This window comes from Miniopterus schreibersii (genome assembly GCF_964146895.1).
Source record: "Miniopterus schreibersii genome assembly, chromosome: 16".
Taxonomy (NCBI): domain Eukaryota; kingdom Metazoa; phylum Chordata; class Mammalia; order Chiroptera; family Miniopteridae; genus Miniopterus; species Miniopterus schreibersii.
This window is the reverse complement of record NC_138116.1, coordinates 15,661,058-15,675,732: the sequence shown is the minus strand read 5'-3', so window position 1 is coordinate 15,675,732 and position 14,675 is coordinate 15,661,058. Positions and strand designations below refer to the sequence as shown.

Here is a 14,675-nt window from a genome sequence, read left to right as displayed (position 1 = left end):
ACAAACAAACAAACACACCTCAAAAGCAACAAAAATTGGTTAGAGAAAAATATGCATTGCATAAACATGGTATATTTTCTGCACTATTTAAAACTATACATTTTATTTCAGATGTTGATGAAAATCTGAATTCTCTACCTTAACTTTTTTTTTAAATGTGTGTACCCTATCAGGAAGGAGAATAAAGCATAGCTATAGGTATGACCAATTTCATGACTTGTTACACCATCGTTAGCTGTGAGGCCAAGGAGCATAGAACGCCGAGGGACGGCATTGTGGGGAACCCCCAGTCCCGGGTGAGGCGGTGGCCAGATAGAACAGAGACGGAAGACCTGAATCGGGCTTGAGGCTCATTTCTATCATGTATGAACTGCACAAGCAAACCATTTAACCTCTCCAAGGTTAACCTCGGTGTCTTTATCTAAAAATGAAGGCAATAGTTCCTAGAGCTCTGGAAGGAGAAAGGCAATGCAGGTGGAAACTCCATGTCTACATCAAAGCACCAACTGGCCTCTCTTAGGGAGCTCGACAGCCTCAGGATTATTTATGAAATAAGAGAATTTGAATATGGCTACAAGGAGCATAACTCCTGATTGAGAAAACAAAACACTGATGGGTACGTGGATTTGGAAGCGGTAGGTTCCTGCCAGATATGGCCCAATGAAAATTTCTGCATCAGCTCATTTTCTCTCAGTGTTTGCAGTTTCACTCATGAGGTAAACTGCCATTTTTCTACTAATATCCCGTTGAAACTGATTTTTGTGTAGTTTCTGTAGTCCTATACATCCTGCAAACTCACTCGAGGCACATATCAGCTAGAAAAATTAACTTACAATTGACTTTAAGATAGGTAATAATATGGCTAGCTAATGTATTGAGTCCCAGTCATTGACATAAAGTGGTTTCTATCTATTAACTTAATGAATATTTACTACCACCCTATGCCATTACTACCGCAGGTGTGCCATTAGTCTTCCCATCTTGTTGATGAGGAAACTGAGGCAACGAGAAGTTGACTTGTACAGAAACACACAGCTAATAAGCAGTAAGGATGAATTTCCCTAGAGCCCATACCTTTAATCACAGTGCTTCACTGTCTGCAGGGAAGATAGCTCTTGTTATGACGATGAAGACCAAGAGTTTAGTTATGATTATATATATATATATATATATATATGCACACATATCCTCACCTGAGGATATTTTTTCCATTAATTTTTAGAGAAAGTGGAAGGGAAGGAGAGGGGGAGAGAGAGAGAGAAACAGAGAAACATCGATGTGAGAGAGACACATCGATTGGTTGCCTCCCGCACATGGCGGGTTGAATCTGCAACCCAGGTACGTGCCCTTGACCGGGAATCAAACCCGTGACCCTTCTGTGTGAGAGCCGACACTCTAACCACTGAGCAACCCCGGCCAGGGAGATAATATTTTTTATTCCTGAGCCTCGTAGTGCTCATAGATTGAAGTGAAGTGTTTCTGCTCAGTTAGAACCTGAACATTTGATTCTGTAGTTGTAGGTTTGTGCCCTGTGCCTGTTGGAGTCATGAGTCTCTTTGCTTGGACAGAATTTTGCAATTGATAAATCCCCTTAAGAAGTTCTTTCATTTTAGCCTTACAACGATCCAGGCAGGTGGAGAGGCTGGGGGCTGGCTTTCCCCAGGGCCTGTTGTCATTCGCCCATGGCATTCCCTCTGGGAGTGTCCCTGACTGCTCTTCCTTACTCCCTCTACATGGATGGCTCCCCTGCCTGTCCTGGTCTTATCAAGTCACCACCTGCGGGAAGGCTTCTTTGATTACACCTAAAGTGTGTTAAGCTTTCCTGCTATGCACTTTTGTCACACCCTGCCTCTGGTTTCAGGCGGAGGCTGGCTGATATTCTGAGTCTTGAATTTTCCACACAGGAAACTCAAGGAGGCAGAGGATGAGAGCATTAGCTCTGGTGGCAGAAATGCAGCCAAGGTCCCAAGTCAGTCCCATGTTCACTGAGAGCAGTGTCTTGACGATTGTAAAATGCTACAAATATATGGAGGTGATGATAAGAAGACCTGGCTTCCGATGGCAAATAATTCAGTCTTCATCTGTGGTGGAGTCCTGATTTCTCAAAACTGTTGACTCCCTCTTGACCCTGTGCTGCTCGGCTTCTGATAATACATTTACTCAAGAATCAGGTCTTGAAGGATGACCGGGTACCAGGGAGTAGAGAGTGATGGTGAAGCGAGTGGGTTCTAGAGTTTGATCTCAGATCCCACTCCACTAGCTGTGTGCTCTCGGCGGGCTTAATCTGTGACTCGGTTTCCTCATCTGTAAAATGAAGATAGTACTAGTACCTACCGCATTGGATTGTTGTAAGGATCAAATGGGATTATTCCTGCAAAACTCAGAGTATGATGTTTGGAGCCCAGCGAGGGCTTGATAAATGCTGTTGTTAGCACCAAGAGCTGAACGCCCAGCCTCTAGTCCGGGGTCCTGGTCCCCAGAGAACACTTCCCTGAGGATTTATCTTCTGTCGCTTTGCTTCTTCAAAGCCCAGATATAAATCTTCTTTTCCCACTCTAATTTCTTCTCCAAGCCCTAGCCCGTTCTGCCCTTTTGCAGCCCAGGTTTTGCTGCTGCATCTCCTTCCTTAAATATATATGGTACTTGAAAAGTAAGTGCTACACTGGCCAGATGACTAAAATAAAAAAGAAGGAAAGTATAAAAAAAAAAAAAAAAAAGTCAGTTTTTTTTTTATGGGATGCATCAGCTCTTCCTTGTAGCGCCTGCAGGAGAATTCACTCAGGCAGTTTTGAAGGCTGTCTGGCGGTGCAGCTAAACGCACACTTACCTTTTAGTGCAGGAATTCCGCTCCTGGGTCTGTACTCAGCAGAAACGTGTACGTGTGTGCACCAAAAATCACACAGGAGGGATTTCACAGTAGCCCGACGTTAGTTAGCCAGTGCTGGTGAACAAGTCATTCCTGAGCTGAGCAACGTAAAGCAGCCAACGCTCCTTATCTCGTGGTCGCTGTGGGTGGGCGCTGCAGGCGCTGCAAGGACCTCGCTGGACGCAGGGCCGGTTTGCCCGCCCAGTGTCTAAGGCCATAATACTTGTCAGTACCATTTCCTTCTTGCTCTATTTTTTTTTTTTTAGTGGACAAAGGGTCCATGGGACAAACATGCCTAGGGCTCACCAGTCATACAGTGCTGGGTGGCTCTAGCTGAGGGTTGTCAACAAGGTTTCAGTCAAGCTGTCTGCTGGGGACAGCCATCAAAAGATCCCACTGTGGGAGAATCCACTTCCAGGTTCACTCGGGTAGTTGCTGGAAGGTCGCAGCTCCTCTCCCTGCCTGGCTGTTGGTTGGAGGCCTCAGTTCTTCACCACATGGGCCTCTCCATGGCTGCCTGAGTGTCCTCAGAGTATGGCAGATGGCTTCCCCCAAAGCAGAGAGACTAAGGTTAAAGCCTCAGTGACTTTATAACCTGATCTTAGAAGTGACATGCTGTCCATACTACCTATCACTTCTGCCATATTCTGTCTGTCACACCAGCCAACCCTGAGGTGATGTAGGAGGGCTGTGAATACTAGGAGGCAGGGACCATTGAGAGTCATTTGAGGGGCTGGCTACCACATGAATGATTTTTAATAGTTTGGGACTAGTAGCTATCCAGATGTCTATCAACAGTCAAAAAGATAAATAAATGATGGTGTATGCCCTGGCAGGGTGGCTCAGTTGATTGGAGCACCGTCCCATGCACCAAAAGGTTGCAGGTTCGATTCCTGGCCAGGGCACATACCTGGGTTTCAGGTTCAATCCCCAGTCAGGGTGCATATGGGAGGCAACCAATTGATGTTTCTCTCTCACTTTGATGTTTCTCCCTCTCTCTCCCTTCCTCTCGCTCTAAAAGTCAATAAAAATATATCCTTGAGGGTTAAAAAGTAATAATAAAAAAGAAAAGATGGTGTAATTTGTACGATGGATTGATTCTCTACAGCAGTGAGAATGAACCATTTATAACTATGTGCAACAAACAATATGGATGCACCTCACAAACATAATATTGCCTAGAAGAAGCCAGGCGCAAAGAATATACACCATATGATTCCATTTATATAAAGTTAAGTAATAGACAAAACCACTCTTAATGTGAGAGGTGAGGATAGTGGTTCCCCCTGAAAAAAATAGCTACTGGATGTGGATTCAAGGGGCGAGGGGCGGGGCGTCTTTTGGAGGCTGGCAATGTTTGGTTTCCCAATCTGAGTGTTACTTCCACAGGTTTATTTATTGAGCTGAGCACTTTTCTCTATATATTCTACTTTAAAAAGAGTTTTTCAAAAGTAGGTGATGGATTACCTTTATTGTCTCCCTTTCCTAAAGAGATATCCTGGAAATGATACCGTAGGTTATGACTAAGTGTACATCTGGGATAAGTGTAACATCTGGTCAGCCTGCTGGCCCTGGCTCTAGACTAACTTGCTGTGAGACCTCGATGGAGTAGGTCGCTGACACTCTCTGAACCCTAGTTTGCTCCTCTGCAGAGCTGGGTGGACATTAGCACTTCCAGCCTGAAATTGTGGTGGAAAGTATGGAGTAATATCAGGTGCAGTGGAGTCTGTTGAGCACAAGATTAAGTGTTCAAGTTGGGGAGTGATGTAAAAATCAAGTATAAACAAAATTCCCTTGAAATTCCTTAGATAAGCCGTACATCACTGGGGTGCCCTTGGGGGTTCAAAAGCCAGGAACCAGGAATTTGTTTCTTTTGTTTCTCTTTAGATCTCTGCCCTGGTCTTCCTTTCTGTGGGGCAGCCCAGGAAAAAATTGGCTTTAATGGCGGGGGGGAGGGGGATTTCTCACTCTCCTGATGTTGCTGTTTGTTGTTGTTGTTGTTGAGGGCACCTCGTTGAATTTCCATATTAAATCTGCCTTTGCAAGGACTCCAGTATACGTGAAAGCACTGCAGCTTATAATTAAGGAAATGTAAGTTATGACTCATCTTCGGAACAGGTGCTTTCCCCAGTTTATCTTGGGTCCAGAGAGTCTTGTGGATAATGTCAAGGTTAAACCCGGGGACTGAGTAAAGCCTCTGATCCACAACAAGGGGTTGCTTGATGCTAAACGACACACTGGAACAATGAGTAGAGAAAGGAGCTGAGGTCCACATTAGATATTAGCATAAGCAGCAATTTATACTTTACAAAATAACTTCTTAAAAATTAACCTTATTTTAAAGACCAGGCTTCACTTCTCAAGATCATCTGACTAGTTCAACAGAAGAGCTGGGATTCATAACCGTATCTTCCAAGTTCAAAAACATAATCCTTCCTGGGTGACCAGGATATCTCCTCCCCTTCTCCCCGCCCCTCCCCGGGCTCCTCTCTCTCCCTCTCTCAGCGGCGGTGGTATAAACAAGTAAGTTTGAGGATTTATGACCTGGCTCTCCTGGGCTCAGCCACCTGCACAATCCACTTGACCTTGACCACCTTCTCCAGGCAAGACTACCTAGATTAACTAAGACAGTGAGGTGGAAAGAGCAGGTTCACCTGTGTGGCTGTGGTTCTCGCCTGGACAGAGACCTGCTCCACGGGCCGAGGTTAAGCATCGTTCCTGTGCATTCTGGGGTATGTGGGTTTTAGGGAAAATCCTGCTTGGTGATACAGCTAGTTTCTGATGCTCCAGGATAGGGCCAGGTTATCATTTTAATACATATATGCCCCATTATGCTTATGAATGCATTTCATATCTGCTTACTGCTATACAATAAAGTTATTTATAAAGACAAACCTTGCCCGGTAAAGACACGTTGTGAGATAATTGTGATAGCATAATTTAAGTCTGGGTTTGACTAGGACTATCTCTGCGCGTAGGACTGTCTGTTTGCAGGGGTGTGTACCCTTTAATGTGACCAAAGGCTCCATAGACAGGGCAAGCCTTTCCCATACTTTCAAGGAGAACCCAGAAATAGCCACTGTGAAGTGGTGTGGGGGGGTACAGGGGGGTGCTCAATGGAGCATCTTCGATGAGTCCTCACATGCAGGAGAGAGATTTTCTATCTCCAGATACGATCCCATGTCCGCTATTACAATTTAAGTCATTCCATGGTGTTTCTTTTTGGACTCAGGTAGCCGCACGAGGCCCCCTGGTGGCCTGAAATAATTCATGAGTTTACTTTTCAGGCATTTTGAAGGGCAGATGTGGCTGGAGAGGTTAGTACAGGGTAGAAACAGCTCACCTAGACCTGGTGTCGGAGAGTTGAGAACTAGAGTATTTTCTTTAGTGATTAAAACAAATGGACCGTAGTTCTGGATAAACCACTCTCTGATTTTTCAGTCCTTAAGTTCATTTAGCAAACACTTATTGAGTACCTACTCTGTGCAAGACATTTTATTAGGCATCACACGGGGTAAAAAGAAATAAAGACACATCATACACTTCTGAGGAGCTTTGGAAGAGGAAAACATTTATGCCACCATCATGGTGGAAAAGTCAAGGTGCCCTCAAAGAGCAGATAAGTAGAGACTCGAAGGAGTAGATACTTTCAGATGAAAGGGAAGGCGTCTAGGGAGAGTGTGCATTTAAGCTGGGCTCTAACGAGAAGCGGGATTTGGATATATTGGGATGGAGAGGGAAAGTTTGGCATTCAGGGGGAGGAAAAACCGAAGTTTGAACACACATGGAAGAAAACTGAAGCCTGACCCAGGAAGCGCGACTCGTCTGGTTGGCTGAACTCATGAGTTTTTGGGTTGCGGCGAGAGTGAAAGAAAGCTGCGTACATCTGTTTGGATCAGGCCGTGGAGAACCTTGAACACTTGCCTGGGAAATGTCTTCATCCAGCAGCAGGGAGCCTTTGACTATCTGTGAGCAGAACAGAGGCGTGTCCGAGCACAGACTCCCCTCCCGTTGAAACAAACACTATGCCGCACTCTTGTGTTTTCCCCAGAGGAGTGTTGATCTCTCTGTGTGTTTAAGATAATCTGGGCCGTGCTCTGCGTAATCAACCGCTCCAGACAGTCCCCACCACCTGACCTTCAAAGCCAGGAGCAACGAAGCCGTCAAGGCCTCTCCCTTTAGCAGAACTACCTGAGTACCAGGAAGCAGTCAGGGCCAGAGGGGCCTGCCATAGTCAATTCAATCCTTAACAGAAGGCCTTTCATCCAAAGGTCTGTGCTAGGTTTGTTTTGTTTGGCCTTGTTTCTCCAAGGTTAAGAAAAAAAAAAAGGCTTCATACCTAACTATCTTCCTGCTCTAGTTAAATGTGGTTTAAACTACCAGGAATATTTCAGGCTAGAGTTATGCAGTCGAGTCCTAGCTGTGTGTGGAACAGCTCGATGTTCACAGTTTTGAAGCAGTAGCCTTAGAACTAACACAGTTAAGCAGCCCGAGAATCTACACAATGCTTGGCATCTAGGTGGTGCCCAAAAATATGGTAAGCAAATAGTTAATGACTGATTCTTCAATAAATATGTGGAACACATTTAACAACACATTATAAAATGCCAGACCCCAGGCATTGATTTCCTAATTGTAATGGCATAGAAATCTTTTAGAATCTAGTAAAAATCATTAACAGTGTTTTTCAGAAGTCATGAGAAAGAAATCATGTATAAAAAATTTAAATCTTTGCCCTGGCCAGGTGGCACAGTGGGTTGGAGCATCATCCATACACCAAAGGGTTGTGGGTTCTATTTCCAGTCAGGGCACATACATAGGTTGCGGGTTCGATCCCTAGTTGGGGCATGTACAGGAGGCAACCGATCAATGTCTCTCACAGTAATGTTTCTCTTGTTCGCTCGCTCTCAAATCAATAAAATTAAAAAAGCATGTACTTAGGTGAGGATTAAAAAAATGTTTTTAATAATAATAAATAAAATAAAAATCTTCTAGTTAAGTTAGGAAGGTGCAAACATGCCCGTTTGCAAAAAATGCAATGGAGACATTGCAGATGAGGCGAGGAAAGGGGGTCATTTGGAACCGCAGGACAAAAACAGCCACCTAAGAGGTTTCAGCAGCAATAAGTATTTATTATCTTAAGTGAAATGTACATTAAACCTTTATATAAAAATCATCAAAAGTGCTATACTGGATTATTTTAATATTAATTTAACCCCCTCTCCTATGTCATCTAGTAGCTACACACTTTACCTCTTTTTACTTCTGACACAACAATCTAAAACTGTCCGATGTTAAAACATAAAAAATATTAGTTTATTCTTCAAGAGAAAGTACCACCAGTCATGAGTTACTGAAAGTAAAAAATAAAACAGATGCCAGACAATCAACTTATCGAAAAAAAGAAATTATCATAGCATTTCGTAGAAGTACGCCAAGTCCAAGGTCATCGAGGCTCTGGGCAGAGCATCTCTATGGTACAACTTCTCAGCCGGGTGGGTTGTTTCATTCGGAGGCGGGTCACCAGGACCATCCGTCCGGTTAGTTTCTCTTCTTTTCTCGGCTACTTTCCAAGGTGATCCGAATGTTGTCTAATGCTGCGCACGTCCCATGACCCCGGCAAGGTTTCATGCGGAGAAAAGGCCGATTTTACAATCTGAGCAAAAGCCCTTAGAGCTAAGTTTGTCGTTTTAGAAGATACAAGTCGTTCCTTGGACATGAGAACCCCTCCCACCCCCCCCCCAGCCCTCCGGTCTGCTCCCCGTGCCAAGTCCGTTCTCTCCCACACAAGTTCTGGGTGAACCGGCTGACGCAGGGGGAGCAGGATGTCCAGGCCGCACCCCCGCTTGGTCTCGGTCAGTCCTAAGCAAACAAGCTCCTCCGATTGGCCACGAGGGCCGTCTGACTCTCCCGCCTCTTGACTTTCTTGTTCCTCTGTCTCAGCTTCCAGCACAAGGCGCTGGAGGCCAGCAAGAAGAGTCCCGACGACAGAAGGACCAGGCCCAGGATGGAGATGATGGAGCCGTGGGAGTTGAAGCTGTAGGCCACGGCGGTGACCACGATGCCGGTGATGAAGATCACCACGGCGAAGGGGATGATGCAGCGATAGCAGGAGAGCTCGGCGCCCCCCGTGGCAGCCATCAGCTGAATCTCGCTGACCAGGGGCACCGCCGTGATCACCACCTCACTCTTGGGGCTCTTCTCCGTTGTCCCCGGCTTGGGAGGCTTTGGGGTTCCCAGGGTCTCCTTGACGGGCTCTTCAGTCATTTTTGCGGTGGTATTTCTTTGCTGAGTTCACAGACTAGGCCTGGGGGCTCTCACCAGGATGGAGGCTGTGGAGGAAAGGACAGGACATGTCAGCCAAATGCACGAGAGTGATCCCTGCAAGGAAAAGTGAAGAGCCAGGGACACACCACTGGGTTCTTTTCCAGGAGGCACAAATGCATGTGAAAAATCAACCATCATTTCTTTTTCTAACTGTTTGCATTCTTTCTGAGTTGGGCAGAAAGCAGATAACCATAAAGAAAGGGAAAGTATAAAAAGCAGGAAGCACTTTGCAGCATTTAATAGAGCCCGGTGGTCTACAAATGTTTTACTAGGCTTTCTGCTTTGTCTATTGCTTCTCTTTCCTCTAAACACACCGAAAAGCCTCAATCCTAATCCACAGACCTCATTCAAGGGGAGGCTACGTTATAAACAATACCTCGCGCACAGTTCTTTCCACGACTCATAGCAACTTAGACGCTGCCAATGTTTCCGGGCATAACAGGCATTCTTTCCAAACTGTCACCCATTCACTGCCCATTGAGTCAACGTCAAGACCAGAGGCCAGCGTACAAGTGATGCTCTCCTACATCAGCGGGACACTCAGCAGGTCTCTGTTGTGTAACTTGTTAAATACAGTGCACGGTCGTGCGTCCTGGGACCCTGGTGTGGACTCAGGTCAGCAAAGTTTCAGCGACAATCAGGCTAAGATGTGTGGGTCGCAAATGTGGCAATAGCCTCCAAACCCATTTGAAAAAGAAAAATTAAAATTAAAATGGAAAAAGAAAAATTAAGAAAAAAAAATTCAACAATTTTGTAGAATATCATTGTATGCTTTTTTTACATTAAATAGATCAACTATTAGAGTAATTAGCTGTCCATTCACAAATTGTCCATTCAACTCAACACGGGATTTTGATAGTATGTGTACCATAAAATGTTGGGGGAAAAAAAAGCATTCTAGGTTTTCAGGAAAGTTTTACAAGTTCATTTTGTCCCCATGCTCTTGGGTACAAGACCAGCTGCAATGCACCTCTGCAAATATTTTGAATCTGAACATTTCTGGACAAAGCCGGAGACTCCATCGAAAGCAGCTGGTTGAAATCAGCAGTCTCTGAGAAATCAGACTAAACTCTTGTCTGCTGCTGCAACGTGTTAAGTCACTCTTTTTTGTTCTTGAGAAGCCATCCAGCAGCTAATTTATTGTGTTTAAAGGAAGATACTGGAGGCTCTTTCAATGATTAATACTTTAACATATTAAGCATCCACAGAAAACAAATTCAAGCTCAAGTCAAACCTCACAAATTCCTTCCTGCGCTGGCAGGTCAAACAAAATATCACTCCCCGTGCAATGAAGCTACATATATTAGAACTACTTACTTGCATACAATTTTTTGTCACCAAATGAATCACTGCTGTCCAATGACACCCTGGATACTGGCTGAGCCAGTAAAAGGATATTTGAGATTATGCCTGAAAGAAAGAAATCTTCACCCCAAGGCTGAGACGTAAGCTAATCTGAAAATTAAGATCTGGCCCCAAACGACTTACCGTTCCCCAGAGAGAAGCAATCCATTACCAGGGAAACCTCTGGCCTTGGGGGTGGAGGGAGAGACACATCAGTGCTTCAGCGTCTTCTGGTCAACGTCTGGGAAAAGAGCCCGTGACAGCATGTCTGTCAATGAAATAACAGGACAGGGATCTCCTCTGGGGGAAAAGAAAAGAAAGAAAAATCCTGAATGATACGGTTGGCTTTAGATCCTGGAGCTCTTTCTTTCACACTACCTCTGTTCCTAAATGACGCCTGTCTTTCCCTCTCTCTCTTTTTATTTCCTCTCCCTCCGATGGCTCCTCCCTGTCATTTTTTTCCCTTCATTCTTTTCCTTGCCAGCGGACTCCGAGTTTTGGCTCTCCCAGCTCTGCTCAGGGACATGATAAGTCCGAATCGTTCGAGAGTCCCCAGAGACAGGAGCCGGCTTTTACTTTATTTCTCTCGCAGCCTTCACTATGTAGACTGCTTCGCATTACTCACTTTTTCCCTCCGGCCAACCACCAGATCTTCCTCCCGCCCATCAGGCATTTTCCTAAGAAAATCCCCGAGTCAGCTTTGCAGACCCAGCTGAGGGGACAGAGCAGAAGCGACAGACACTTTTAGGGTGGCAGGAACAGCTGCGATGTCATCGGGCAGCTGAATTCAGCCTCTAAGCCAGCAAAAAATCTGTGCTCCTACGTTTCCCCAATATTCTTTCTTTATTTGCATGCGCCGGCCATCTGAAGCTTAAAAGCCTCTTGGTTGATGTGAATTCATTTAGAAACGAAGTGGGAGATACACGTTTGCAGTTCAAAGGGAAAACCAGGCATCTCGATCTAAACACGACTCACTATCAACTGTGAGGAGGTAACTTGGGCAGTGCTGAGATTATTGTCATCATTGTCATTTACAAAGCGCCTGCTTGGGGGCTTGGCACATGCAGTGTGCTCCCAAGAACATCAGTGCTCACTGGTTTACAAGTGAGTTCCTGACTGAGTTTATAAATCGTTTGCAAATGAAGCTCAGAGAGGTTAAGTAATCTGACAAAGGTCGCACAGAAAGAGGGAACCCCTTGCTCGGAACCCTAGACTTGAATGAGCACAACAATCACATGGAGAGCTTGTTAAATGTGGATTCGGATTCATGGGTCTGTCTCAAGGTCCTGCCCAGTGCCCATCTGCTGCTCCCCGACTCCTAAGAAGCAAGGCAGTTTAAACATTCAGATACCCGCGAATGTTTGGGAGGCTTGACATCCTCTCAAACAGTAAAATTACAGGTCAACTTCCTACCCCTCTCTCTAAATGGCCTTATCAGTTTATACTTTATTGGACAAGCTGTTTAAAAATTTTAAAGCCCCAGGTTATCTTTCTGAAGGAAGAAAATGAGACAATACTGGGAGACTATTCTAAGCTGGTCCCTATCCTTTCACAGCTAAAAGTTGTCCATACTCTATTTTTCAATCTATACGAGTTTCAATAACTTCTTTTTAATTGATCCAGCAAACTTGCACATCTAGATTAAACCTCGGAAGAGATTTTCCCCCCTTTGTTCTAAATCTCAGGTTCTTAGATTTCTCTAACTGCTGGCAGAGGGCTTGGCCGGCTGCTCCCAGACACCTCACCTCCATTCCGTGGCAGCCGCCTCCTTCCAGCCTCACCTGGCAACAATACTGTTAGACCGACGTGAGCAGAGCAAGGGCGATGGGCCAGGTGCAGAAGGTCACCGGGGCAGAAAGCCCCAGATGCCTAGCAAGGGCCCAAACTAGGAAAACAAGGACCTCACCCTCAGGGTAACGTATCCTCTGCAGACTTTTCATATGGCTAGTTATGCAGATTAGACCCCCTGAGCATTTCCTCCCTAAAGATAACATCTAGGCCTCAGTTGTATTTCAGCTCCAGGCCCAGAAAAGCAGCAAAACCAGAGAACTGGCCACTGCGGCTCCCTCAGGACCAGCTACATTGACAAATGACCCCCTGTCCTGGCACCCACCAATCAGTGGAGATGAGATCCGAAAGAGCACACCTGGAAAGTTGATGAATATTCTATTAAGACCCTCCCCTGACACCTCCCCTAAGGTTTCCACCTGCAAGAGAGAGATAACTAGGCTCAGGACAAAGGACCCAGCTGGGCTTTCCCCCAGGGGAGCACATGGGTGCCATTCCTTTTCCCCTTCCTTCGAAGGGATCCCACAAGACTTGCAACCAGGGGAGCAATGGGCAGCAGCAGCCCATCCCAGGCTAACCCCCTGAACCTGTCTCCAAGGCCCCCTTCTCTCTGAGTTCCTAGTAAGCCAAAGCAGCCCCGCCTGGGCTCTCCTGTTACTACTTCTATGCTCTTCCTTGTTTCACTGTCCTAAGTATATTTTTGCTGCCTTCATGGGCCCAATCAATACCCTTTGGCTCAGTGCTGTGCAGCCCTTCCCTTTGGATGTCCCTCTCCCCATCCCCCTTTTTAAAAAATAAATTCAATTTTTCTTTACGCACCATCTGAGATGGCTATTTAGCCTGCCCGCACACCACCGACCCTAACCTTTCAAATACCTTGATGATTTTGTCATAAAGGGAGAGGGTGAGAAGTCCTTTATTTCTAGAATGGAAGCCAGAGAGGGCTTGGGCTTCTTCCTTTTGAAACATGAAGTTGACAAGTCCCTGAAGGCTGGCTGGGGGGGGAGGGCAGGCTGCTGAGGGGGGTGACTACCTGGAGGGCCGAAGCTGCCACCATCCTCACCTTTAAAGGTGGGGAGGAGGGGACACAACCATCACCTAGGAGGAGTGGTCACTCGCTGATGACCATAAGGAATACTTAGAAGCAGGCATTTCGGCGCTGGCCATCATTGTAGCATAGTGATAAGGGGGGGCCGGGAGGGGTCGCTGGCTACATAAATCGGAGATTCTTGAGAATCTCCTTATAAGAGCAGCAGTCCACCCACCACCAACTGTGGCCTTTGGGGGCAACCCCTCTCTACTTCCTAGCATGGGCTGCCTTCCCCCCAATAGCCCGATAACCCCACTGAAGGTCAGAATATCACCTTATCCTGTGGGAGATCATGTTCCCCCATTAACAAAATCAAAGGTCCATAAATCACCCCGAGAGAAGCCAGAGGCACCTTTTCCCAGGGTCAGCCATTGGCTGAATCCAGGAGGGACAATGAGCGTATCTGTGTGTCACCCGGAGCGTGGGCAGGTCTGTCATGACTTCTAACACCAGAGCTCCTTCAGCCTTTTAGGCTTCAGGTGTCGCTTTGCCCCCTAATTCTTCTGCCCGGACACACAGCTGCACATCTCCGGAGTCCGGGCAGGTCCTCGGGGATTTGTAGATAAACACGAAGAAGCAGAAAGCTTTGGGATGAAGCAGAAAAACTGTCCCCAAAGACTAAGCACGATCGTTCTACCCACGGACACACACGCAGTTGTAACGGACTTTTTTACCTGTTCAAACGGAAATTCAAAGAGGATTCCTAGCGATCGGCGCCCGGTGTCTTGGACTGTTTTTTGTCTGTCCGTCCCCCCTTTTCCACTCCGCTCCTATAAGACATTCAACACCCCTGGGGATTCCTGAAGGGACACCTGCCCCCAAATGCAAAATCGCATCGCCCCGCAGCCAGCCGCCTTTCTGCAAGCCTTTTTTTTTTTTTCAGGAGGGAGAGCCGATCTCTCGGGGTGTTTTTAAAACACATGCCTCCAGGAGTTTCCTTTAAATGTGGACAGCTTCTCAGAAAGCTGCCGAAGCGCGGGTCGCATCTGTCACCCCCTCGCCACCCGCCCGCCCGCAGGCGTTCAGCAGATCCTTACCTTCCCCGGCCGGAGTGGAACTGAGACAGCTGCCAGCCAGCCGGGCCCAGCGGCGACCCGGGGAGGGAGTCGCAGCTCCCGCCCCAGGGACCGTGAACAAAGTACTCGGGCTTACCCACAATTAAGGGACCGGAGAAAAGTTGGCGAGAGGAAATCCCTGCAGCGCTGCTGTATTTTGTTCTACGGTTCCCTCCAGGAGAGTGTGACCCACGTTTTAGAAAAA

At 46.4% G+C, this 14,675-nt stretch overlaps 2 protein-coding genes across 5 annotated transcripts in view; one reads left to right on the top strand and one right to left on the bottom strand.

Moving 5' to 3' along the window:
• Positions 1–14,675, top strand: part of PCTP (phosphatidylcholine transfer protein) — a 182,576-nt gene that overhangs the window by 129,740 nt on the left and 38,161 nt on the right. The gene's annotated exons all lie outside the window — the stretch shown is intronic.
• On the bottom strand, positions 7,981–14,509 carry TMEM100 (transmembrane protein 100). 3 transcript variants are annotated; one of them, XM_081161074.1, is made up of 3 exons: positions 14,453–14,509; positions 10,682–10,837; positions 7,981–9,198 (listed from the first exon to the last, which is right to left on the bottom strand). In XM_081161074.1, exon 3 carries the CDS (start codon positions 9,131–9,133, stop codon positions 8,729–8,731), a length of 405 nt encoding a protein of 134 aa, XP_081017200.1. In that variant the 5' UTR covers positions 9,134–9,198; positions 10,682–10,837; positions 14,453–14,509; the 3' UTR covers positions 7,981–8,728. The 3 variants fall into 3 exon arrangements, with proteins under 3 accessions (XP_081017200.1, XP_081017201.1, XP_081017202.1); XM_081161075.1 differs by having other exon boundaries at positions 14,090–14,459; XM_081161076.1 differs by lacking the exon at positions 14,453–14,509 and adding an exon at positions 11,163–11,544.